This window comes from Sarcophilus harrisii, chromosome 3, assembly GCF_902635505.1.
Source record: "Sarcophilus harrisii chromosome 3, mSarHar1.11, whole genome shotgun sequence".
Taxonomy (NCBI): Eukaryota; Metazoa; Chordata; class Mammalia; order Dasyuromorphia; family Dasyuridae; genus Sarcophilus; species Sarcophilus harrisii.
Genome location: NC_045428.1, coordinates 18,629,540 through 18,654,561, shown reverse-complemented (window position 1 = coordinate 18,654,561; position 25,022 = coordinate 18,629,540). Strand labels below are relative to the sequence as shown.

General features: G+C 39.7%; 1 protein-coding gene across 1 annotated transcript in view; it reads left to right on the top strand.

The window, feature by feature from the left end:
• The window catches only part of KPNA4 (karyopherin subunit alpha 4), a 48,575-nt gene extending 39,700 nt beyond the window's left edge, over positions 1 to 8,875 (top strand). The window contains exons 13-17 of the mRNA XM_031957600.1: positions 611 to 715; positions 1,537 to 1,608; positions 2,518 to 2,680; positions 3,240 to 3,334; positions 4,784 to 8,875. Coding sequence (XP_031813460.1) covers positions 611 to 715; positions 1,537 to 1,608; positions 2,518 to 2,680; positions 3,240 to 3,334; positions 4,784 to 4,882 — 534 coding nt within the window. The 3' untranslated portion in view covers positions 4,883 to 8,875. The remainder of the gene's footprint in view (positions 1 to 610; positions 716 to 1,536; positions 1,609 to 2,517; positions 2,681 to 3,239; positions 3,335 to 4,783) is intronic.
• The last annotated feature ends 16,147 nt before the right edge of the window (positions 8,876 to 25,022 follow it).

The window sequence follows — 25,022 nt, the reverse complement described above, 5'->3', positions numbered from 1 at the left end:
TAGTATATTTAGTGAAAAATACAAAGCATTTGGTAGGAGTGATAAAAGAATCCTTACCTTCATCACAAACAGGAGCAAAAGCCAGTCAGAGAAAACAGTAAAGCTGAAAGCTCCTTCTTCCCTATGGTTGTTCCTGCTGATCCTGGTTCCTGAGGAGAGAAGACACAACAAGATCTTTTAAAATAGATGTTATTTATCTATCAGCCAGAACTTAGAGGCACAGTGGAACCAAAAACTTGTTGGTTAATATAGTTATTTTAAAAAGCATATTAAGTTTTGTTCTTGTGAAATAAAAATTGTGATTACATTAAATCTTTAAAATTTCTTTTTAAAATTCACACACATATTCATTTCAATTCTTGTATGTGATTTTAATTCACTTTTCATTTTTGCTCTGAATATTTTGTTGAAGTTTGGGGGGGCCAATTTGATAGGTCCTTTTTAAATTTTAAGCAATTGTGAACCCTTCTCAGATACTATTGTATGTTATTGAAAACAGGTGTATGTCATCTGAGAGTTATTTTGAGTGTTGTAAAAATTATTAATGCTGTTAATAATTAAATATTTTAAAATTAATCCTATCGATTATTGAAGGGATTTTGTTTTCTAGGAGGCGGTATGGTTCCTCTCGAACATCACTGCGGGAAATCAGCAACAGGTTCAGGCAGTGATTGATGCCAGCCTTGTGCCCATGATCATACACCTCTTAGATAAGGTAAAGAAGTGTTCTTGGGGGCAGTGGGAGCTCCCATCTTCATAGTGCTCATAGATTACTACCAGCCTCATGACCACGATCATGCACCTTTTTAGATCAGGCAACACTCTGGAGGGTGATTGGTGGCTCCATGTGTGGTTTTAATGTTCAGTAAATGGATTGGTTTGAGTTAGGAACACTATGAAATTGATGATGTGTAATAATAGTAAAAACATATTTAGTAGACACATACCTAATCTTTAAAATCTTGTTTTTTTAAACATAGATAACATTTCCCCTGACTCATATATGATTCTTCTTGCACAGATTTTAATTATTTTTAGAGGAATATTAAAAACATTTTAGTTCACCTAGGTAGGAAAAGGGCCGTTTTAAGATAATGCTTATGAGAAGTGTTTACCAAGCACCTGTTCTGGGCATGGCAGTGATGACACAGGTAGAAAAGAGCCACAAGGACCACACATGCCCCTCAGAGTGTGGGAGTCACTCCATTTCTGCTGAGCTTTATTGGCTTACATAGGCATTGTTGTCTTATTTAAAACCCAGACCATTATTCTCTCGGTCTTGCTTAATGTCCTGAAATCCTGGTGCCTTGAAAGTACCCTGGTGAAAGGCTCACCTGTGTGAGGCTGTGGGATCCCTTTGGGGTGCCCATCCTCTTTCCTTAGTGCCGCAGCATTGGGTCTCTGGCTTTTAATTAGCATTTTTGCAGGGAGAGATGTGACTGGTTGTTGGCACTCAACATTCCTTGAAGCAGATGCTTCCGCCCGGTTTGGTTTGTTTTCAAAAGCCTTAAGAGTGCCTTTGCTTTTTTTTTCCAGGGTGATTTTGGAACTCAGAAAGAAGCTGCTTGGGCCATAAGTAATTTAACAATCAGTGGAAGAAAAGACCAGGTGAGGGGGACATGGGGCACTTCATGCTCATTCCTCTGCTGGGGAGGGGTTGAGAGGGCTCGTCCCAAAGTGAGAAGAAAAGGAGAGTTTGCTAGGTGCTCTTACCAGGCCTTTTCCTAGCAAGAGAAGCCTCAGCTTGTCGCCTCAACAGGCCAGGCCTCGGGCTTTATTCTGTGAGTTTTACTAAACACTTGTTATAAAAACTTTTTTATCAGGTACTTCCCTCACACCATTTTTTTGATCATTTTTGTTGTATTGGTTACATTTTCCACACATATAGAGTCTAATACTTGACCCCGAGGGAGGTTCTGCATAGGACCCTAGCATCCTTCCTTGGAAAGAAGAGAATGTCTTTAATTGCTTTGTAATTGGTCCTTCATTTTAATTCTCATGGTAATCCCTTTAAAATGTCATTAAGAAAGCAAACCCAGCACATGGAACGTTTCTCACAGTGATGTATAGTCAGCGACCTCCCCACCAGTAACAGGACCTGGAGGCCAGAAAGCCAAACCTTGGCATGACTAAAAGCGAGGATATGCCGGGCTGGTTTTCTGTTATGGGATGGGTGCTGCATAGCTTGGGTCTGCCTGCTGGGAGCTCCGTCGGTTCCAGGAAGCTTCCGGTACTGTTTTCTGCGGTTCCCCAACTCTCACATTCCACCTTTTGTTCATTCATTGCTTCATTAATGTGCAGCTACGTTGTTTCCAGCTCTAATTTATTAATCCAATTAGATATTAGTTGGCATTGAATTTGGTAAGTTTGAACATCGACCATATGGTGAGTGGCTTAAGGTCACAGCATTACGTAGCTAGGCCTTGTGGAGAGTCAGAAGTTCTGCCGCTGCCAGGGAGACCCCGCTAACGCCCTGATTGTTCTGTAGCCCCTGGTCATTGGGTTCTCTTTCCATAGGTGGCTTACCTTATCCAGCAGAATGTTATCCCACCCTTCTGCAACTTGCTGACTGTGAAAGATGCTCAGGTTGTGCAGGTGGTACTTGATGGGCTAAGTAATATATTAAAAATGGCTGAAGACGAGGCCGAAACCATAGCCAACCTAATAGAAGAATGTGGAGGTAATAAGTTCAGTGTTTTGACAAATATTTCACTAAGTAAACTTTTCAACATTTTATATTTTATTGCTTTGATGAATGTCTAAATAATGTCAGGCCTTCACTTCTCATATATGTGCCTTGCTACTTTAAATGTTAAATAACAAAATAAATTTATAAATGTTTTCTGTTTTATAAAGTACTGTGTGCTTTAAAGATTAAAAACTGAACGTGCTTTAAAGATAGTTACATACTGGAGAGCATGGACTAATTATATATTTTCAATAGGGATATTACCAATAAATTTAATGATTTCTTGGTAGAAATATATGTATTGTTGCTTTCTTTTTCCAAATGATGAATGATTAGCATTTAAAGGCAGATGCCTCCTTTTCTTTAACTCAGTTTTCAGGTAACACAGTTATGCCATGTAGAACTAAAACCCAGGAGGACATTTTCCTAGGATCTTTCTCTGAGTTAAACAAAAGAATTTAAGAGAGTTCTAATTAATTGCTTTGATAATCATTATTTTTGAATATTAATTACTGTGGCTTCTTTCATGTAATAAAATTGTTTTTTGCAGGCCTTGAAAAGATTGAACAGCTTCAAAATCACGAAAATGAAGACATCTACAAGCTGGCCTATGAGATCATTGATCAGTTCTTCTCATCAGATGATGTATTAATTTTAAATTTATTTCTTAATTTACTTCTGTTATTTTTGAAGAGGAAAGCTAAAAGTAGGGGTGTGGGGACACTTTTTTTGATAGAACAAAATAGAATGTCAACTATTTAGCTGTTTACTTGAGATTATTGAAAGACTGATTATCCTAAAAAAAAAAAAAAACCAAAAAACAAAAAACTAAGGTCATTTGTATTCTGAAGTGATTCTTAGCAGTCATATATTTTAATTTCTTGAGTCCTTTTATAAAGATATTAATTGTAAGTGAATGGTACAAATACTTGACAAACTGAAAAATGTAGGCATTCATTTGAGATAGTGTTCATCTGCAAAATCGTAACATCCAGTTCAAATGGCAAGCAGAGTTTTAAATTATCAGACAGCTTATGCTAAAGTCATTTCATCTCTAAGAGTAACCATTTTGTTATAGTTACATTCTTGAATCTGTTACGGTCTTCCTTCAAAAATAATTCAGATACAGAATCTATATCTACCATATCTTCAAATATTGTTATTCAGTAGTAGAAATTGTTAATTAACTATGTGTCTAAACTTCAAGAGGCAGTGTGACAGATTAGATTAAGAGGTAGCTCCAAAGTTAGGAAGACATGGATTCAAGTCTTGCCTCTGATTCAAATGACTTGTGACTTGGGCCAAGTGACTATAAAGTTAAGTGCCCAAAACACCAACCACCACAAGTCACTCAGAATTTGGGGATTGGCATTGGTAGAAGAGGGTTGTCTCACTAGGGATTACATTCCCTTCACCAAGAAAATATGATCTGATCTGACCAAAAAAAAAAATCCCATTTGCCCACAAATTGAAAGAAATTTCTTCTGATTAGAAGAAATATGAGATTGCCTCAGAACCACAAAAGGCTATAGAGACCTGACCCTCTAAACCTTATCCTTCCAAGTATCAAAAGACTAAAGTATAAAGTCTTTAAAAATATTGAAAAAATTTTATGAGACAAAATACCAAAAGTATACCTCTGTGGCACATGTGAACACACAAACATGGAAATCCTAAATAAAATTCTTTAAAAGTTTTATTACTGTAAAAATTGTCAGGATATAGATAATCAAACATGTAGAACTAATTAAAATCCTCAGAAGAGGATTTTAGGAAGAAACATTTACTAAATGTTACAACAATTGGATCATAATAGATCAGGGATCAGCAAAATAAATCCACCATACCCAGCGAATTAAGAGGAATTTTTTACATTTTTATTGTGTTCTAAAATGTCAAAACTGTTTTTAGTTCATGTCTGCTCACCAGTCACTGAGCTGGATTGTCTGCATTAAGTATCATAGATTATCTTTAAAGGGGGGGAATCATTCTGATATAAAATCTTCTCAAACTATATGAAAGATTGCTTTTAAGATGTCTAGTTTTAACCTCTTTTTTCCTTTCTCTCCTCTCTACCCCCCTTTCCCCTTCCAGATTGATGAAGACCCTAGCCTTGTTCCAGAGGCAATACAAGGGGGAACATTTGGTTTCAATTCCTCTGCCAATGTACCGACGGAAGGGTTCCAGTTTTAGAAAGATGTTGTGGAAGTGTTGGGTACAATGCAGCACTGATATATATACATATATATATATAAAAAAAAAGGTTTGATCCATCAAGCTTGGCTCATGGGATCTGCTGCTGCATTAAATCGGGGAAAGAGAACGTGAAGATTTCATTTGGAATCACAGAAAGCCCAAATGAAGTCAAGATGGCGAGTGGGTGCGAGTGAGAGTGAGTGGCAAAATGTAATGAAAAACTTCACACGAATGCTTATTTAGGTCGTTCAAAGGAAAAGGGCTCAGGTCACTGATGTGCCGGGCCTGAGAAGGAACATGGACTAGAGCTAGAGCAACAGGGGGGCGCGGAACCACCATCTTCCAGCCTTGTAAGCATTAATGAGAACAGGGTGCCCGTCCGAGCCCGAGGAGAGAGAGCCCGGTCTTGCTGTGACTTCAGCCCTGTGTGAATGGAAGACATTGAGCAGGCTCTGGCCTCCGTGGTGGGGAGCCCGGCTCATCTTTCAGACCCAGGGCTCCTCCCTCGGGGAGCAGACCCCAGTTGTGGAGGGGCGCGTGTGCGAGAGTGTGGTTGTGGTGCTGTATGGGGATGCGTGCGAGCTTGATTCGCCTTCAGGGGCTGGGGACAAACCTGGGAATCATCAGGGGGAGACCCTAAGTGTTGGCGTACACTGGACATGGAAATAAAAGACCGGTTTAGCAGCAGACTTTGGTTTACTTCTGCAGCCTGGGTTTCCTTTCCCTTTCTCTTGGACCTTTTTTTTTCCTTTCCTTTTTTGTTTCTCCTTTTTCTTTTTCTTTTCATTCTTCCCCACCCCCCTAATTACTTTATCTAGTATGGCTTTATTAGTTGCTTGTCAAGTCAGATAACTTTTCAGGAAGGAGTCCCTGTGCATTTGCACCAGATGAATGTTTGATGTTATGAAAAGCTTTCCATATCATCAAAAACTAATTTGTGTAGACTTTTGCATGAAAAATCAGAATTTCCCTCCAAATAGACTGTGTTGCAGTACACAAGTTGCCATAATAGTAAGAAACAGTAAAATGTGCTTTCTAAAGCCGTCCTTTTCATTTTCAAAGATAACATGAAGCTCTTTGCATGTGGTAATAATCTACAGCCTAGTTCAGTTTTAGATTTTGTTGAGTCCTGTAAAGAAGAAAAAGAAAAAAGTTTTCAGTTGTGGTAGAATCCCGTGCTGTGTTTAAATGTTACTTGCTTTCAAACTTTGTTTTCTATGAAAATGATATGGAAACTTCTAAAATGGAATTTGGTGCATATGTACTGCCGAATAAAGACCGATGACGAGGTGTGAATAGATGTACAAATCAAGTAATGGTTTGAACACCTTTAATAATATGCCTAATCTGTTCAATTGTTTTAGAATCTTTTTATCTTAGATGTAGGCAGCCATGAACAATCTATTTTGAGCCACTTTAGGGAGAAAACTTTGTATTTCTAAAACTTGCATAAAAGACATGCAAGTGGTTTTTATAAATTGGAATAATACCTCAGTTTTGAGGTTCTGCACACTAAATTAAATGTGACACAAATAAATTTGTACAAAAAGGAGAACTCTTTATAAGGTGGCTCATTGTAGGAAACCCTGTGCCTTCCCCTTCGAGCACACGTGTTGCATGAACAGCGGTTTGCTATAAGAAACATACCAGATTAGCCACCATTAGCATCGTTATCTACTTTGTGTTTAAAAATCAACTGGTAATTCTGAAACACTGTAGAATGGATAAAGATTATTTTGTGATCATAACTCTTTGTTGGACTAGAGTATTTTTGCAGCATTCCTTGTCATCAGAACATGGTTAAAGTTTAAAACTAGAAGCAGCAGAAAACTAGCTTGTAAAATTTATCCAAGTAGAGTGCAGGCTAGGCTGTCTTGGGGAAATAAACATTAAAACTTAAAGCAATGTTTTACACGGGGTGTGGTGTGTGTGTGTGTGTGTGCGCGGGGGGAAGGGCTTTCTATGATCAAACTGGACATGACAACATAACAATTCAATTTATTAAAGTTCTCTCACCTTCTTACCTCTTAGGCTTTTGACCTGCTTCAAAACCAAAAGAATGTAGGTGACTTGACTTATTATCAACTTAGTTCTACAATTTCATTTCCTCATGATGTGTGACAATATTTATTAGCTTTTGAATTTGCACATGAAAACCTATGTACCTTCTCCCCCTCAAATAACTTTCCCCTAACGATGATCTTCTGAATGGCTTCAACTCTGTTTAGAACCACACCCTGGACGGCACTGGTAATATGTCAGTATCACCTGAACGATGGGTTTTGTACAAAAATATTATTTTCACATGAGATTTGGTAATAGATGTTTACGTAAGAATAGGCAAATGCCTTAATTTCATTAAGCCATAAGCCCTTTTCTACTTTTTTCTTTCTTTGGTAAATAAGATGTTATAAACTAATGAGCTTATCACTTAAATTTTGTCATTTGAAGCACATGGCATCTCATTAAAGATAAGGGCTATTTCATACTTCAAACATATTTCTGCTTAGACCTATGGCTTTGACCCTCCCCCCCCCCCCCTCCCCTCAATAGATCAGTGTCTACATTCTCATTCTGAGTATTTTCTGTCGACATGTATTAATAGTTAACTGGTCGTGTATTTAAGCACAGCTATATTCCTGTTAGCCAGTAGTCCAGGAAGTTGGCTCACTCAAAATAGGGCTTCATTATTTCTCAGTGAAGTTTTGAAAAATGGATAAGCAAAGACGAACATACTTCACCACATCCCCAGTTAAAATGCTCAGTTGAGTCATGTGCATAACCTTAGATTGGGATTTGCCTTGTGGGGGTGGGGGGAAAAAAGGGAGGGGATGGAGAGGTGAAAAATAAATGGCTATTTCTAATTAAATTTTAAGAGATCGCCACCGACTTGTCCTTGGCTATCATGTTAGAATATTACATTACACCAGTGCAGAAGGAAACTGGGGATTAAAGGTCTTTTCGATTTGTTGAAAGTAGATTTAAGTCAAGGGAAACTTAACTACCACGTGGGTTTTCCTTAAGCTACAGAACAGTTGTGATTCCAACATGAATTTGCATGAAAAAAGTGACTTGGGTAGACCAGTGTTTTTTGACTCCTTAGCCTGCTCTTTGGGCGTCTTCCCTATTTAGGGGGAATGGAAGAGGGGTCGTCCTTTTAGGGAAGGTGAGAGGGGCAAGAAACAGAAGAGAGACGATGCATTTTAAGTGTCTAGCTCAGTTTATGAATGAAAACACTAGACCTATAGGTGTAGTGCTACCTAAAGTCATGCTAATGGCAGAATGGGATCATGCTATCCCAGATGGATTAATAAGAATCTCCTCTAATACATCTTGTCCCTTAAAATATGAAAGTCTTTGGGCTAACCTCAGCTGAGCAGAAATGGATTTTATTTTTGATAAATTAAGTGATGCTCCTCATTTTTCAGTTTTGGAGGGGCACCAAAAACAACTGATTCCTCAGACCACAATTCCCTTTTCTTTAGTGTTGTGACTTAGAATCTCCCTTTTGATGATGGAAAAAAATCTTACATGCTGGGAGGGCCAAGACTCCAACTAGCATCTCATACAGATAAAAACTACTCATTCTGAATAGTCATGGTTTGGACCCCTTGATGCTTCCCTTACTCAGCTGCAGAGTGCAGCTGTGGGCTGTCTTGTATGAAGGAGGTAGAGAATTTGGCCACGGCCACAACAATGAGTATATTTGAGGCTTGGAGCAGCCAAACTTAATTTTTTTTTTAAACATTTTCTTTTAATCTGCTCTCAACTAATTTCTACCCACATCAATCAGGAAAATTCCTGGAAAGCCCGATTGGTTTCTACCCTTAGCAAGCCGTGGTTATCATGTGTGATCCTCAGCTACTAGTCATTCCTAGACACTGGACTAACCTGAGAGCTATAGAAGCAATGATCTGAGAATTTCACTGAAAAACTTAAAATGTGAGGGATCTATTTTTCTCTAAGAACAATAAAGTTCTTGAAATGTGACTCCACTGGTAATGTGTGTGTTATTTCTTGGTATTTTTTGCTCAGTGTTACAGATGAATGCCTTACAGTCGGGTAATAGTCTCACACTTCTAGCCAAGTACCATTAAGTTGGAGATGCACAGACAAATTTTGGGCTTTTCTTTGCCAAGATTATCCAAGTATGGGTTCCTGTCCACTCCCAGAGTTTTTCAAGCCACTTCGGTTGTCAGTAAGGGTCTCCTGAATCTTTCATTAACAGAAACTTGATTTGGATTCTACAGTGTTACCGAGCTGCACACAAGCTGCAGTTGGAATCACCATTTCTGCATGATGTCTTCTAGTTTGCTTGAGGGATCACAGCCACAGAAGCCAAGCCCTCTGACCCCCTTCCCTCAGCCCTGCTTGGGTCCCACCATGGTTTGTAGTCTCTACTTCGTTTACTCCCCAGATCTTCCCCCCTTTCAGATTACACTGGTGGTCTTACCTAGCCTTGGAACAGAAAGAAAAATGAAAAAACAAAAAAAATCAAGCCTTTGTTTCCACCTTGGAGGGTGCACAGAAGCCCGCCATCTTTTGTAATTCCAAACCATTTGCCTGGGGATCCTGTTCCATCTGACTAGTGGAACTTAAAGTCTGCTGTCCTAACTCCTTCATCTCTTGAATTATTCACCTTTGCTTCCTGGGCTTTTTCCCCCACTTGTCTTTCAAAACAACATTTACCCCCGAATTCCTCTCCCCAACCAATGCTTCCTGGTTTCCCTATCACCTGTCCAGTCTCTGCACTTCTCAAGTGAAGCATTTTTAGTTACTACACAGCAGATTACTCAAGATCATTTTATCTCACCCTTGACTTTGGCACCAGACTGACTGATAACTGGTACTTTGTGCTCTGAGGTTGGCCAAAGTCCCTAGTGGAAGTTACCCATTAGCTCAGTCCATGGAGATTTTTTGGGCACAAGTTAGCCCTTTTTACAGGCAAACAAGACAAGCCAGGACGTGGCTCACAAATGCAACCAATAAGTGACAAGGATCTGAACCCTGATTTTCCTGACTCCAAGGCCAGCACCACTTACTTACTAGGCAGCCTCTTAAGAGCTTGATTCAAATCCCACTTTTCTTATAGACTTAATGGGACCACTTCTCTAAGCCTCAGTTTATCTGTAGGATGGGATACTAGCACTGTGTGCCACGGAAGGCTATATTTAAAGACTTGTCAATGTGAACTATTGTAAAACAACCGATAACTAGGACTTTGCATTTCCAATAGCTTAAGGAAAGTTCTTTCATTTCTAGTTGATTTTGACCCGAGTACCATAGCTTCTGTTCACCAATTTACCCGTCCTAAGTCATTCTTTTTGCTATTTCAGATTCTGTCTTCATCCTTTTCCAGTTTTAGCTGGGGATTCCTGGAGCCCTCATGTCGTCCTTCCCAATTCATCTTGTGACTAAATTAATGTAGTTGAATGTTTTAAGAATCCTAGAAGTAATCAACTTCAGTATTATAGGCAAGGAAAGAGCTTCATAGTTGAAATGACTTAAAGCCGGTTTCTGACTCTTGTCATCTGCTACATGACAAAATTCCATTTCTTGTAATAAGTCTCAGGTCAGTCTTTTAATGTCTTAACCACAATAGGCTACTGAAATCCCTTGAGATTGTGTCTCTGGGCAGTTCTTTTTCTTTTATAAACCTGCCTTTGCACTTCTGAATGCTTGTCTTATCACAGGATCTGCCTTCTGTTCTCCAGTGGTTCCCATTAAATCTAAGTTTTACCTAGGGACTTTGAGGACCTCCAGCTTAAACTAAACTTCGGTCATGAAACAATTGCTCAACCACTTTGTCCTTTTAACTGCTGACATCTGTGGCTTTCCACAGAATCCTAAATTTAGAGGTTAAAGGACTCGACCAAGAGTCACAAACAAGTGATTAAGCCTTGGGGAGCCTCTGAAACTACTTGTCCAGAACAGATTTGATCTTACCACCATTTTTAAATTTCCCATATTAAGATATGACTGTCCAGTTACTCAGGTTCATAAACTCAGTCATTCTTGACAAGTTCTCACCGCTTCCATGTCCACTTAACCTCATGCCATCTTTCCAGTCCAGTCCCTTCTCATCAGACAAACATAACTGATTCTCATTACCTCCATTCTCTGGTTTGACCCTGAGCCTCACTAGTCTCCCTTCTAGGATCTTTAACCCCATCTCCGTGCTATTGCTCCCCAGGAGACAGTCATTGCTCCCTGAAAACCTCTGCTTGGCATTTCAGGCCCTCTACAGTCTGGCTCCCCACTACCCTAGTAGCCTCAATCACATTGCTCCCCTACACAGACTGCCTGCATTTCCATTGCTCCCCTTGTCTAAGATTTAGTTCAGTCGCTGCAGCTTCCATGAAGCCTCCCCTTATTCTCTAATCCCTCAGGTACTCTCCTTAAATTAGTGGCTCCTTTTATTCTCTCAATATGAGGAAACCCCCTGAGCATGAAGGGTCTCCTTTTGTCCTCAAATTCTCGTTTAGTGTAACACCTTGCACCTAACCTCTGTTGCACTGGAGTGTTTGAAGGCAAACTGCAATGTAGAAAGCCGAAGTTGCTGCTTTGGACAGTGGGCTGAAGTTGTATCTGAGGACCCAAGTTCAAAGTTTGCTTGTATTCAATGTCTGAATAAGTCTCTGGGCATCAGTTTCTGTATCTGCAAAATAGTCTCCAAAATTCCTTCCAGCTCCACAGATGTGATCCCACACTTTTCAAGTGGTTCATCATGGGAGTGTAGAGGACAGTTTTAGAACTGGGTTTCTTTCAACCCAAACAAAGTTGATGAGAACCTCCCAACAACTCTTAGAGGAGGGCATTAGAAGTGTTTTTATTCCCATTTTACCAATGAGGAAATTAAGGTTAAGTCTTACGATATGTGAAATATGTTTATCTATCTTTAAATTCCCCACTAAAGTTTCTTGAGGGCAAAGACGATCTCAAAGCAAAATTGTAATTAGGTATCTGAAGCAGCATTTAAATTTAGTCCCATTACTCCACTACATATACCTCCTGTGGGCTCAAAGATGGCCTGAACCAGAATAAAATGGAATTGTGAAATATTTAACAAAAGTATAACATTTTAAGCTAAATCTCTGTAGGGATTAATGGCCTCATAATGGTTCTATGCCATTGTACCATCCTACACTGCCACACTGTCACTGAACCAATCACAGTGGAAAGGGACTAAAATGTTTTTATATTACTAGTGTCTGATCCCACCAATCAAAAGTGTTCTTGCCATTATATATTGCTTCCCTGATAAGAGGGCAGAGCAAAAGGGATCATAATGGTTTTCACCACCTTTTCCTCCATCTCTGAGTCTATTGATCTCCTTGGGGGCGCCTTAACTCAGACAGACCCACCTGCCACTCTTGGCGTTCTTCCCAAAGTCCTTTCCTAATCCTCCATTCAGTGGTCATGATGTCTATGTTGACGTTACATGGACTATGTTGTCAATGCCGTGCCCTATCCAGTCTTATGACATGTGAAATATGTTTATCTTTAAATTGTTCGCTAGATTGTTAAGTTCCTTGAGGGCAAAGACTTCCTCAAAGCAAAATTGGAAATTCCACAGCAACCAAAAAAGGGATGCCAGGTGGTATTCAAAAAAGTGATGAGGAGGAGGAGGATGTAAATGTGAATATTTCCTGTAACCATTCATCTCTCATTTAGAAGTTAGTCATTGGCCCCTGTACATATGGTAATTCTTTATCACAAACTTTGCAGTCAAACATGAGTTTCCCAGGAACATCCTCTCCTTTTTTATTCATCCATCCATTCATTTATCCATTCAGCAGCTGAAGACATGGTCTGTGTCATCCTGAAATGTGCAATGATGAATTTTAAATGAAAAGGATGAATTTGCACCAACTTAGAGCACTAGATCGTGTCACAGGTGAGGAAGTAGGAGGAGGGTGAAGGGGGGGGCAGTCCTGGCGCTCCTGGTGTGGAAGCGCCATTGCTACTTGGCCATTCTGTCTGTAAGGCTTTGCCCTCTGTCTATTGTACCGTGCTATCTTTCATTCGCAACATAGAAAAATTGGAAATCCTCCTTAATTACTGACTGAGCTTTATTTAAATACCAACTTCATAGACTGGTCTCCTTTTCATAGGATTTTTGAGAATAGCTTTGCAAAATGCCCCTGCTGTGTAATGAGCTTTCCATCTCATGAATCTGGCTACTTAGGAGCTCTGTGGTCATGGGCAAGGCCCTGAATTCCCCTGAGATTTTTTTTTAAACAAAATCTAAAAGGGGGAAAATTTGAGACTGTGGTTCAGTCATTTCAGTCAATCCCCTTGGGAGTTTTTGGGCAAAGTTACTAGAGTGGTTGGCCATTTCCTTCTCCCATTCATTTTACAGATGAGGAAATTGAGGCAAGGAGGATTAAGTCGCTTCCCCAGGGTCACACAGCTAGTAGGTGTGTGAGTCTGGATTTGAACTCAGGTTTTCCTGACTTGGTGCAGTATTCTATCCGCTGTAGTGCCACCTACCGCCAGTGTCGATATACATTTGTAATTTTATATTCTTGTATTTTTAATTAAACATGTCTCCATATTATACTCACGACCTCATCAGACTGTAGGGAGGAAAACTCTTGACAAACATTCAAGCTTTATGTAAATACAAGTTGTTTGTGTGAATAATAATAAACATCGGAGCAAGGACATAAATCTAGAGTTGGAAGGAGCTTCAAAGGTGATCTAATATAAGCCCTTCAGAAAAGGAGTCAGGGGACTAATAATTAGCAGAAGTACAATTTGAATAATTAGTGGCAGATCCCACCACAGGTAACATTAAGACCATCAGCAGTTAGTTCACTTAACTTATCCGAGCCTCAGTTTCCTTATCTGTAAAACAAAAGGATTGACTGATATGAACTCAAACATCCCTCCCTGTTCTGAATCTATGAACCTATATTCCTATTTAGTATCAAAATTAGAGTTTATCAGAAACATCGAAGGAAACTAAATTGTACAGTTACTAAAAGGTTTTAACAGTTGTTGTTAAATTGACTAATAAAATGGTAGCCGGAAAAAATATTGGAAACTCTGCCCTATGTGAATGTCAGTTTTCTCCTGAGAGAAAATGACATGTTTGGACTGGATGACATCTAGAATCACTTTAAATTCTAAAGCAATCAAACTGTGCTTTAAATTTAAAGTTTATCTAAAATTGTTATGAGTAAACACAAGTGGTTTCCCCTTTCAACTGTCAAAAATTCATATATAAGTCTTCCATAAAATGCATTCTCCCTAAAACAATGATAGCAAAAAACAAAAAACCCCAGCCATTTATTTTATTTTATTCATTTATTTTAAATGAATATTTATTATATTTTTACTTATATTTATTTATTATTTATTATAAAATGTATTCATTTATTTTAAATGAAAATATGATTCACATGTCTGGTTCTGCTCTGGGTTGCCAAAAACTAGGGGTGCCTTAATAAACCCAGGTAATATCCATTATGTTGGACCTGAGTTGTTGCTATTTGGTATTGGGTCCCCTCACATTAGGTATTTTGTCCTGCCTTTGCCCGATTCACTCATAAGTCTTCCCATGTTTCTTTGACTCTTCTATGTCCTTCCTTGGAGATCAATGGTTCCTATGTATTAGATTCCTATCCCACAATCCCCATGGTTCCCTTCCAACTCTGCTGCTAGAGTATTCCTGTGAATGTTTTGACTCAGAATTTAGCCCCCAGGTTGGGCTCTAGAACTTACTATTCTGGGTTTCAGAAGTACGCAGGAGTTCAATTGCCTCAGCTAGCATTTCTTAAACTCTTCCCCTGTGCCCGGCACTGCGTTAAATGGAAAAGACACAAAGAAAAGAGCAGTCCACATTGCCAAGGAGCTCACGGCCTCGTGGGTATACAACTGGGTCCCCCCTACCTACAGAGGGGACGGAAGGTAATCTCGGAGGGAGGGGGCTCGCAGTGGGGAGAGGATAGCCTCTTGCCAAAGTGGGGATTGAGTTCTGAAGGAAGTCAGAAAAACAGAGGCAGAGAGGGGAGAGAGCACTCCAGACAGTGCGGGAAAGACTAGTCCAAAGAGACATGGAGCATTGTGTTCCAGGACCAGCAGGCAGACCAGGGGGGATGGGACACAGGTGCACAGAAGGCTGAGAAGAGAAGTTCATCTTTGATTCTAGTGGGAATGGCTGCTAGAGCAGGGAAAAAGGGGGTGTGACATTTTAGGAAAATCACCTGGACATCAGAGTTAAGAATGGATTACTTTAGGGAAACCTAAAAGGAGGGGCTTGCTTGGGGAAACCAGTCAGAAGATTAGGATCTAGGAGATCTGGACTGAGCACCTAAACCTGAGCGGGGGCTGCAGAAGAGAAGGGCTTGTAGAGAAGAGAGACAGGACTTGGCAGTGGAATTGGTGGAGATGGGGAGTGAGGGTGTGGAGCGGAGGATGACTTGTGGGAATTAGTCTGGGCAGATGGGAAAATGCTGGTGCCTTCAATAAAAGGAGGAAAGTTTAAATGGGGGGGGGGGGTGTAGAGAGGAAGATAAGGAGAGGTGCATTGTGGACATCCGGTTTGAGCAAATGTTCAAAAGGCAAGGTGGTGTCTGATTGGAGATCAGGAGAGAGCCGGGAGCTGGTTAGATGGGAGCATCTTCATAAAGATCACTGAACTCATGGAAGCGGCTAGATCAAACAAGTGAAATAGTATGGAGGGAGAAAAGAACCTTCGACAGAGCCACCCAGAGTGGGTGAGTGCTCCATAGATGGAGATCTGGTAAAGGAGACAGAGATGAAACACTCAGATAAGAAAAGAACCAGAAGAGAGCAGAATGCTGAAAACATAGAGCAAGGAAAGAGGTCCGACAGAAGGTGATCAACGAGAACAGCCTTTAGAGAGCTCCAGAAATGAAAGGACTGAGGAAAGGCCATTGTTCTTTGCAACAACAGATCCCTGGTAACTGGAAAGGGGAGCTTCAGCTAACAATGAAGCCAGATTGCACAGGGTTAGAGAGCAGAGGCACTGGTGTAGACAGCTATGGCAAAGGGGCTTAACAGAGAAGAGGAGATATATACAGAATGGTAGGTAGCAGGGGGATAGGATCAAGTAAGGATGGGAAAGATATGGACATGCTTGTGGTTTACTGGGAGAACAAGACCCAGTACCCCATGTCCAAAATGCAACAGAGGCTTCCATTGGGCCTCAGAATGTAGACAGGTTCAGGGAAACGGGATGAGGGGCCCAGACCCAGGACCCCAGGCAAAAAACACTTGGGGCATGATGGCAGCCAATGGTGCACCCAGAGAGTGCCTAGAAGTCCAGTACCCAGACATGACTGATCAGCCAGGAAACCATATGAGGGGAGAAAGGGATTACACAATCAATCAGCCAGGAAGCAACCTGATGGGAGAAAGGGATTACAGTTAGGGAGAATAGAGTTGTATACAGCTAGGACAACTGAGATACCCCCTGGAGAGGTGAAATCCGTTCCTCTCCAGCCTATGGATCCCTTGCCTCCAGGCACAGTAGGCTTGACCATTTCACCTCCTGAGAGCACTTACAAAACAGTGTCCATCCATACCCTGATGTGGGAAACTGGGGAATGTGTAGATAACATCCCAGTCACTAATGCAGGGAGACAATGTGTGACTTATCACCCAGGAGAAGTAGTAGCATCAGGTTTACTGATAGACTCCTAATAAGCAACCTGATGATAGTCACCCAGATTCTGACTCCAAACAACAAAATCCAGGAATATACTGGACAGCAGCTGTAACAACTGACCGACCTATGCTCACGATCTATATAAATAGCATAAAATTAGAAGGATTGGTAGACACAGGTGCAGATCATACAGTCATTAGAGGTGCCAACTGGCTCAGTCATTGGCCAAAGATTAAGGCAGACACCTATATGTCTGGCGTAGTAGGATCAACAGCAGCTGAAGTTAGTGCTGCCCCTATGAAATGGACTTTTGAAGGCAAAACAGGAGTTTTTAACTCCTTTTATAGTTGAAAAAATCCCCATCAATCTGTGGGGAAGAGACGTTTTACAGCAATTAGGGTTAAAAATAAATACTTCCGTTTTTTAGGCAGGGCTGCTGTTGAAGGCCCTATCCAATGGAAAACTGATACACCAGTGTGGATAGAACAGTGGCCCTAAGGTAGCGATAAAATTGAGGCCTTATTAGATATAATACAGGAGCAACCTGACCAAGGACACTTACAACCTTCTCTAAGTCCTTGGAATACCCCAGTATTGTTGTAAAAAAGAAATCTGGAAAATGGAGGATGGTGACTGATTTAAGAAAGGTAAATGGGAACTATGGGAACTCTTCAGCCTGGACTTCCATCTCCTACTCATTTGCCTAGAGAATGGCCTTTTTGGGTTATAGACATTAAGGATTGTTTCTGTTCTATCCCTCTAGATAAGGAGGATATGAAAAGATTTGCCTTTTCAGTGCCCAGCGTTAACTTAGCTGAGCCTTATAAAAGATATGAATGGACAGTTTTACCACAGGGAATGAAAAACAGCCCTACTATGTGTCAAATGTATGTTGCTGCTGCTCTTGCTCCAGTAAGAAAAGCATTTCTAAAAGTTATGCTATTACATTATATGGATGATATATTGGGATGTGCACCTGAGGAACAAATGTTAGAAGCTTCTCCTCAAAAGACCATAGAAACACTAAGGAACTACAAATTGCACATAGCTCCAGAAAAAATTCAAAGATATGCTACTTCTCAATATTTAGGATATGAAGTATACCCTAAGGTGCTTACAGCACAAAAACTGTCCTTAAGAACAGAGAAGCTAAACACATTGAATGATTTTCAGAAATTGATAGGAGATATCCAATGGATGCAACCAGTGTTAGGCTTAACTACCTATCAATTATAACCATTATATGACATTTTAAGAGGAGACAGTGTTTTAAACTCACCATGCCAGCTTACCAAAGAAGCTCAAGAGGCTTTGAGAGAGGTTGAACTGGTTTTATCCAATGTGGTTGAAAGAGTCACTCAAAAACCCTTGGAAATATCAGTTTTTGTTTCACAAAAGACACCCACAGCAGCCCTTCATCAAGGAGACAGTGTGATAGAGTGGGTGAACTTCCCAGCACAACCAGAACAAAGCCTTACTCCTTAGCCAGTGCTTGTGGCTAGAATTTTATTAAAGGCCATTAAGCAAGCAGTACAATTATCTGGAACAAGACCTGACAAGATATACACCTTTTATATTAAGACACAAATTAATGTGTGCTGTGAAACCATCCCAGAGTGGCAAATTGTATTGGCCACAGCTCCAAATTTTACACATGGATCTCCATTAAAGATAACCAGTCTATTACATAATTAGTGACGGATTCTTGAAGAAAAAGTTTCTAAAGTTCCTCTTAAAGGACCAACTATCTTTACAGATGCATCCAAACATAATATTTGCGCTGTATTCTCTTGTGACTTAACTATAAAGAGAGCAGTCAGAATTCCTTTTCAGTCCACTCAGCAGAATGAATTGTATGCGATCATTCTAGCTCTTACTTATTATCCAAGAGATATAAATATAATATTTGATTCAGTCTATTCAGTAGATGTGGTACACAGAATTGCCACAGCCCAAATAAAATGTGCAGCCTCTAATATATATCAGCTCTTTAAGGAACTTCAAGAGCACGTGAGAAAGCATCCAGGGAAGATTTATATCTTGCATGTCCACTCTCATAGTGGACTTCCAGGTCCTATTTTTGATGGTAATTCAAAGGCAGATGGCCTTCTAACTATATTGGTCAATACCCCTTTATTCCAAGAAGCCCAGGCATCTCATTCTAAATATCATCAGGCTGCTCAAGCTTTACATTTATAATTTGAAATAACAAGAGAGGAAGCTAGGAGCATAGTAAAAGCCTGTACGGCTTGCCTTCCTTTCCACGCTCCTACACTGCCTCCACGGAAGAACCCTTGTGGTTTGAGACCCATTGAAATCTGGCAAATGGATGTGACCCATTATAAATCTTTTGGTCGTCTATCTTTTATCCACATTGTGGTAGACACCTTTTCGGGATTCACTTTTGCAATACCAGCAGCAAAAGAGACAGCCCGAGTAGTCACTGAATTCCTCACACAAGCATTTGCCATTATGGGTGTGCCACAAGCCATAAAAACAATGGACCTGCATATGCTTCTAAACATTTTGCACACTTTTGTGCACAGTATAAGATTTTACACACCACGGGCATACCCTTTAATCCTCAAGGACAGGCAATAGTAGAGAGGAGAAACAGATATTAAGATGCTCCTCCAAAAACAAAAGAAAGGGGGAGCCACAGGTAATCCTAGGGAAGTTCTAAATCTAGCTCTTTATACTATTTACTTCTTGACTTTTGACAAAGATGCACTGGCTCCGGCAGACAGGTTTTATAACCCACTGGAAGGTCAGTGTCCAGTGCGAGCAGCTCCACTATCTTTAGATAATCGCCAGGTGATGTGGAAAGACCCAGAAAGTGGTGAATGGAAAGGACCAGATAGGTTAACTGCTTGGGGGAGAGGGTTTGCTTGTATCTCTATAGGTGAAGGAATCAGATAGATTCCAATGAGCCATATTCACCTTGTCCATCGGAGAGAGACAGAGCAGACCCTTGAAACAAAGGAGAAGACCCAAGAAACATTGGGTGGTTCTGTTGCTGATTGTACTCACCCCTGAAAGAGCGTGGCAGTTATGGCGTTTGACTCATGGGCATCAAAAATTGTAGGACTTGAAAGCCCTGAGGAATCATTGGATTCTCTGAGACATGATAAGATTGTTGTAGGACTTGAAAGCCCTGAGGAATCATTGGATTCCCTGAGACATGATAAGATTGTTGCAGGACTTGAAAACCCTCAGGAATCATTGCATTCTCTGAGACATGATAAGACTGTTGTAGGACTTGAAAACCCTCAGGAATCACTGGATTCTCTGAGACATGATAAGACTGTTGCAGGACTTGAAAACCCTCAGGAATCATTGGATTTTCTGAGAAATGATAAGACTGTTGCAGGACTTCAAAATCTGCAGGAATCATTGGATTCCCTAACACATAAAAAGACTGTTGCAGGACTTCAAAAACTTGTGGGGATCATTGGATTCCCTGACACGTGAAGTAATGGACAATAGATTGGTTTTGGACTATCTCTTGGCTGCTGAAGAAGGCGTATGGGTGACTGTTGTTTACATACCCTCCTTCTAGGATTTCTGGAAATCTTTTACAACACCATATTGATTTATATTGTTTGTTATACCACTTCTTGCATGTACAATTCATGTTTGTTGTACCACATCGAGCCTGCACTGACTGTGGGGAGAGTCATCACTAATAGCCTCTGCGTTATTGCTATATACTTGTGTAATACCTCCCATGCTGGTGGGTTTGTGCATACCTGTTTCTAATAAGACCCTTCAGCCCAGAAACCCACTAGCAATCCCCACTTCCCTTTGGTGCTTTTCACCTCCCTTCCTGAGAAGTTGGGGGTGGGGAGGGTGACCACCTGTGTTCTAAAACAAAAGAAAGTGGGAGATGTAAAGGGCTGAAACTCGGAGTTGATGCATTGAGGTTGGACAACTGAGCACTTAAGGCTAACTACTGATTAGACAATACTCTATTAGCATATGCTTGGAAAATGGCCCTTCCCACTATTCTGTGCTGGTTCAATCTTTTGGTGTATCCAGAGAATTGTGGGAAGGATTGGGGGATGGAGTAAGACAAGCCAGAGTCACTTTGGCGATAGATGAGGAAAAAGAAGGTTGTGGAGATCTTGAGTCCATCCAATTCACTTCTACCCCTAAAGATCAAGAATAAAGACCAAGGACTCTTGCTTATCCTGACTCCAGCTGATTCTAAGGCATCCAGGTGCTTACTTGGTCTTCACAATATCCAAAATGATTAGCCATAAAAATACTAAAGTTTATACTGCTTAGGTATTTTCTCTTTGATTTCTTTTCTGGATTTTTAATAATCATAGCTAACATATATATGTAGGGCTTTAAGAATTTGCATAATGTGCTTTACATATGTATTTTTTTCCTTATTTGGTTTGATCTATATCCCAAGTCCACTATTTTCTTTACCCAATAATATACCATCCTATAAACAAAATATAAATAACAACCTGTCTCTGGCCTCTGTCTGAACTATTACAATCAAATAAAAGGATTCATTTCCATAAGGGTTACATTTCACATCTGTAAATCATATTCTATAAGCTGGCCACCACCTGGAGAAAACACAAGGTAAGTTTGGCCCTGAGCTCAGGCCTTTGTTTAATGCTAGATCTGCTGCATTTTGTGTTGTCTAGAAACAGGCACACATGTCAGAGAGAGAGAGAGAAAGAGAGAGAGAGAGAGAGAGAGAGAGAGAGAGAGAGAGAGAAAGAGAGAGAGAGAGAGAGGAGAGAGAGAGAGAGAGAGAAAGAGAAAGAGAAAGAGAGAGAGAGAGAGAGAGATGGAGGAAACGGAAAGAGAGAGAGTTGGTTACAAAAAATCCATTTTTAGTAATAGGAAACAGGAGGGAAAGTTGAGAAAGGGATGAATTAGAGGAAATACATGTTAGGGAAGCATTAGCCCTTAGCAAAACAAACTCTAAGGATGTATAACTACTTAATAACTCTTTTCAAAGAGGCAAAGGATGGGAATCTAAGGGAATACTTATAATTTGGGGAGTGGGTGAACAAGTTATAATATATAAAGGTGATAGAATATTATATATAATTTTATAGCTATTATATATATATTCTGATAGTATAATGATCAACCAAGATTTCTGATGAAATATGCTGCCCAACTCCTGAGAGAAAGGTGAGGGATTGTGAATTCAGAATGAGACACATTCTTTTATTCATGAATGTATTTTGATTGACCATGCCCAGTGATAATGGGTTTTGTTTTTCTCATGTTCAGGATAAGGGGCTAGGACCATAAAGGGGAGATTTGAAGTAGGGAGGGAAGAAAGGTCTTGGCTGATTAAAATAAAGTTGTTTAAAGAATAAACAAAATTGTTTGTCTTGAGAATGTTGCTATTGTCCAAATTGTTTTCCTTGTTTTGTTTATTCTTCAATGCACATGTTTTTCCAAATTTCACTCAAATCATTCCTTTCTTTTTTTTTATGATACAATAGTATTACATTACATTCATATACCATAATTTGTTTAGTCATTCACTAATTGAGGGGTATCCTTTGAGTTTCCAGGATTTTGTTTTAGTTTTGGCTTTTTACTCCAAAAAGAACTGTTTAAACTATTTAGAATATTCTGTACTTATGTGTTTAACTCTTTCTTTGATTTCTCTGAGACCTACTTATAGCACCAAGGATAGATAGAGTTCAGCAACTTTGGAGGCCTAGTTCCCAAAAGCTTTCTAGAATAGTTTGGACCAATTCACAGCTGCAACTCAGTTACATTAATATGCCTGTTCTCCGACAGCCTCTTCATCATTTATATGATGTCATCTAATTTTTGGTTGACTTTGCTAATCTGATAGTTGTGAGGTGGAGATCTGAGTTGTTTTAATTTGCATTTCTCTAATTAATAATGATTTAGAGTCTTTTTCAAATGGATGTCGAGAGTCTAGATTTCTACCTATTTGTCTTCTTTGGCTATTTATCATCTGGGGATCCCATTCCCTTTCAGCTGCTTGAAGTCTAGTTTCTGACACTATGACTCAATAAAAACTTCTCTTTGCAAAAAAAAAAAAAAAAAAATGATTTAAGGCCTTTTCTCAGTCTTTCTCCTTTTTGTCCCTGCCTAAGTCACTCTACTCTCCCTTTCCTTTCCTACCATGATGCCATCCTCTTTATTCCTTTTCTAAATGTCTGACTGTTCCTTCTCTTTCCTTTATCGGCTCATCACCAATCTTTCTATGAGGTTGCCCTCATGTCTCTGTGTCTCCTTGTCTCACTCTCCCTTGGCCATCTGAAGGGGAAGGAGAAGGGCCAAAAGACCGACACGTGTCCAACAAGTTAGATGACATTGACAGTACTTATACCATGGAAAGAACAGCAATAAAAAGGTTCAGGAACTCACAGAAAGTGAAATCCAAGAAAGGAACCAAAAATAGAAGTCTCACCCTCAGATCTTCACACACAAATGCACAAAGTCTAGCAAACAAGAGAGGCAAAGTAGAGATCCCAAGGCAAGGGGAAGCCAACCCTATGTGGGTTCTGCAGTAATTTGAGCATCTTTGAGTAGTCACAGGAATTCTTCCCATCCTTACTTGCCATCCCGTAACAATGGTATGTCCAAGCAAGAGCACACAATGAAACTGTATTCATTTGAAAATCCCCTTTGTTTTGCCTTCATTGTGTGAAATCTGAGATGGATAGTTGAAACTGGTCCGTTTTATTGCTTTGTTAATAAATGATAATCAATGTCATTTCTGACACAGCTGAAATAATGGTCAGCTTCTTTCTATTGCCCTGGGAATTTTCCAAACTTCCATATTTTTATGCCTTCAGGTTATAATGAAAAATTCTTTGAATTCTAATCTTTGTCTTTAAGATGCCTTTTTGCATCATGTGTTTCTGATAGTGATGAACTATTCCTGCCACAAATGGAGCTGAGAGATTGCATTATGCCAGCAAGCTTGTCACTTGCAACTCATCAATGCGATCTTGAGCCGCCTTCGATATGAAAAGGAAATACGTCTGGGAGCAAAAGCCCACAAATAATATCAAGCTTTATTATCTAGTTGTTTGCTTGTATGTTTATTTTTTAATAAAAGATCTTTTCGAATGAGAGAATTAGTTTTAACTTAATTTCCAATGTTCTCTCCCTCACTGAAGCTGTCACTCAGATAAGTTATTTTAAACCCGTAGCCCCAGATTGGATTTTTCTCACAACCGTCTTTTCTCTTTCTAATTTTATTTTCACTTTGAAAAATTTAAGGAAACTTAAGTAGAATGGCATCAAAGTATGATTTAGATTTTAAATTGCTAACTTACCTTTTATTTTTACCGTTTTGAGAAATAGTTTCAATATATTGTGGTCCCATTGTATGCAAGGGATCAGCACCAGGCAATTGGGACACAAAAATGGGAAGAGGGAACTGGGGACTTGCGTGTCTATGAGAGATAACAAAGATTAAATATGAAGTAGTCTGAGGAGCAAAAAAGCACTGCTAACTAAGGGATCGGTTTTGCGTATGTATATATATATATATATATATATATATATATATATATATATATATATATTTGGAGAGGCATTTTTTTGTTATATCTTTTTATTTACAAGTTATATGCATGGGTAATTTTACAGCATTGACAATTGCCAAACCTTGTGTTCCAATTTTTCCCCTCCTTCTCCCCACCCTCTCCCCCAGATGGCAGGTTGACCAAAACATATTAAATATGTTAAAGTATAAATTAAAGACAATATCAGTAGACAGGTCAGTCGTATTTTTATGTCCATAACATACACATATAGTGAATATACATATATCTATGTCTACCCATTCACTTCTTCTGGAGATTGATGATGAGCTAACAAAGGTATGAACAAAGGAACTGTCAAGAGAGGAACTGAGCCAAGAGAGTATCCAGAAGGGATGGAGTGCTCTCTAAGGTTAGAAAGCTGCAGGAGCGTCAACATTTAGAGAAGAGGGAGAAGGGAGGGAAGAAGGAAGGATGGAGGGAGAGAAGGAGAGAAGAAGAGAGAGAAAGAGAGGCACAGAGAGAGATGGAGATGGAGAGAGAGGAAAATGGAGATGGAGATTAGAGATTGGGATAGAAAGAAGGATAAAGAGGTGGAAATGGATATAAATATAGGGAGATAAAGATGACAATGTAGATAGAAACAGAGATGAAAATGAGCTAGAAATGGAAATGGAGACAGAGATTAGAGATGGAGATAGAGATAGAGATTTGAGATAAAGATGGAGATAGAAATGGAGATAGAGATGAGAGAGAGAGAGGAAGATGAAGATAAAGATGGAGATTAGAAATGAAGATGGAGAAATAGAAATCAGGAAGGTGGAGATCCAAATGGGGATGAAGATAGAGATGGTAAAAATTAGAGATTAGAGATGAAGATGAAGATAGAGGGACGGTGATGATGATTGAGATGGAGGTGGACATAAAGATAGAAATTAGAAATGGAGATGGAGAAATAGAAATCAGGAAGGTGGAGATCCAAATG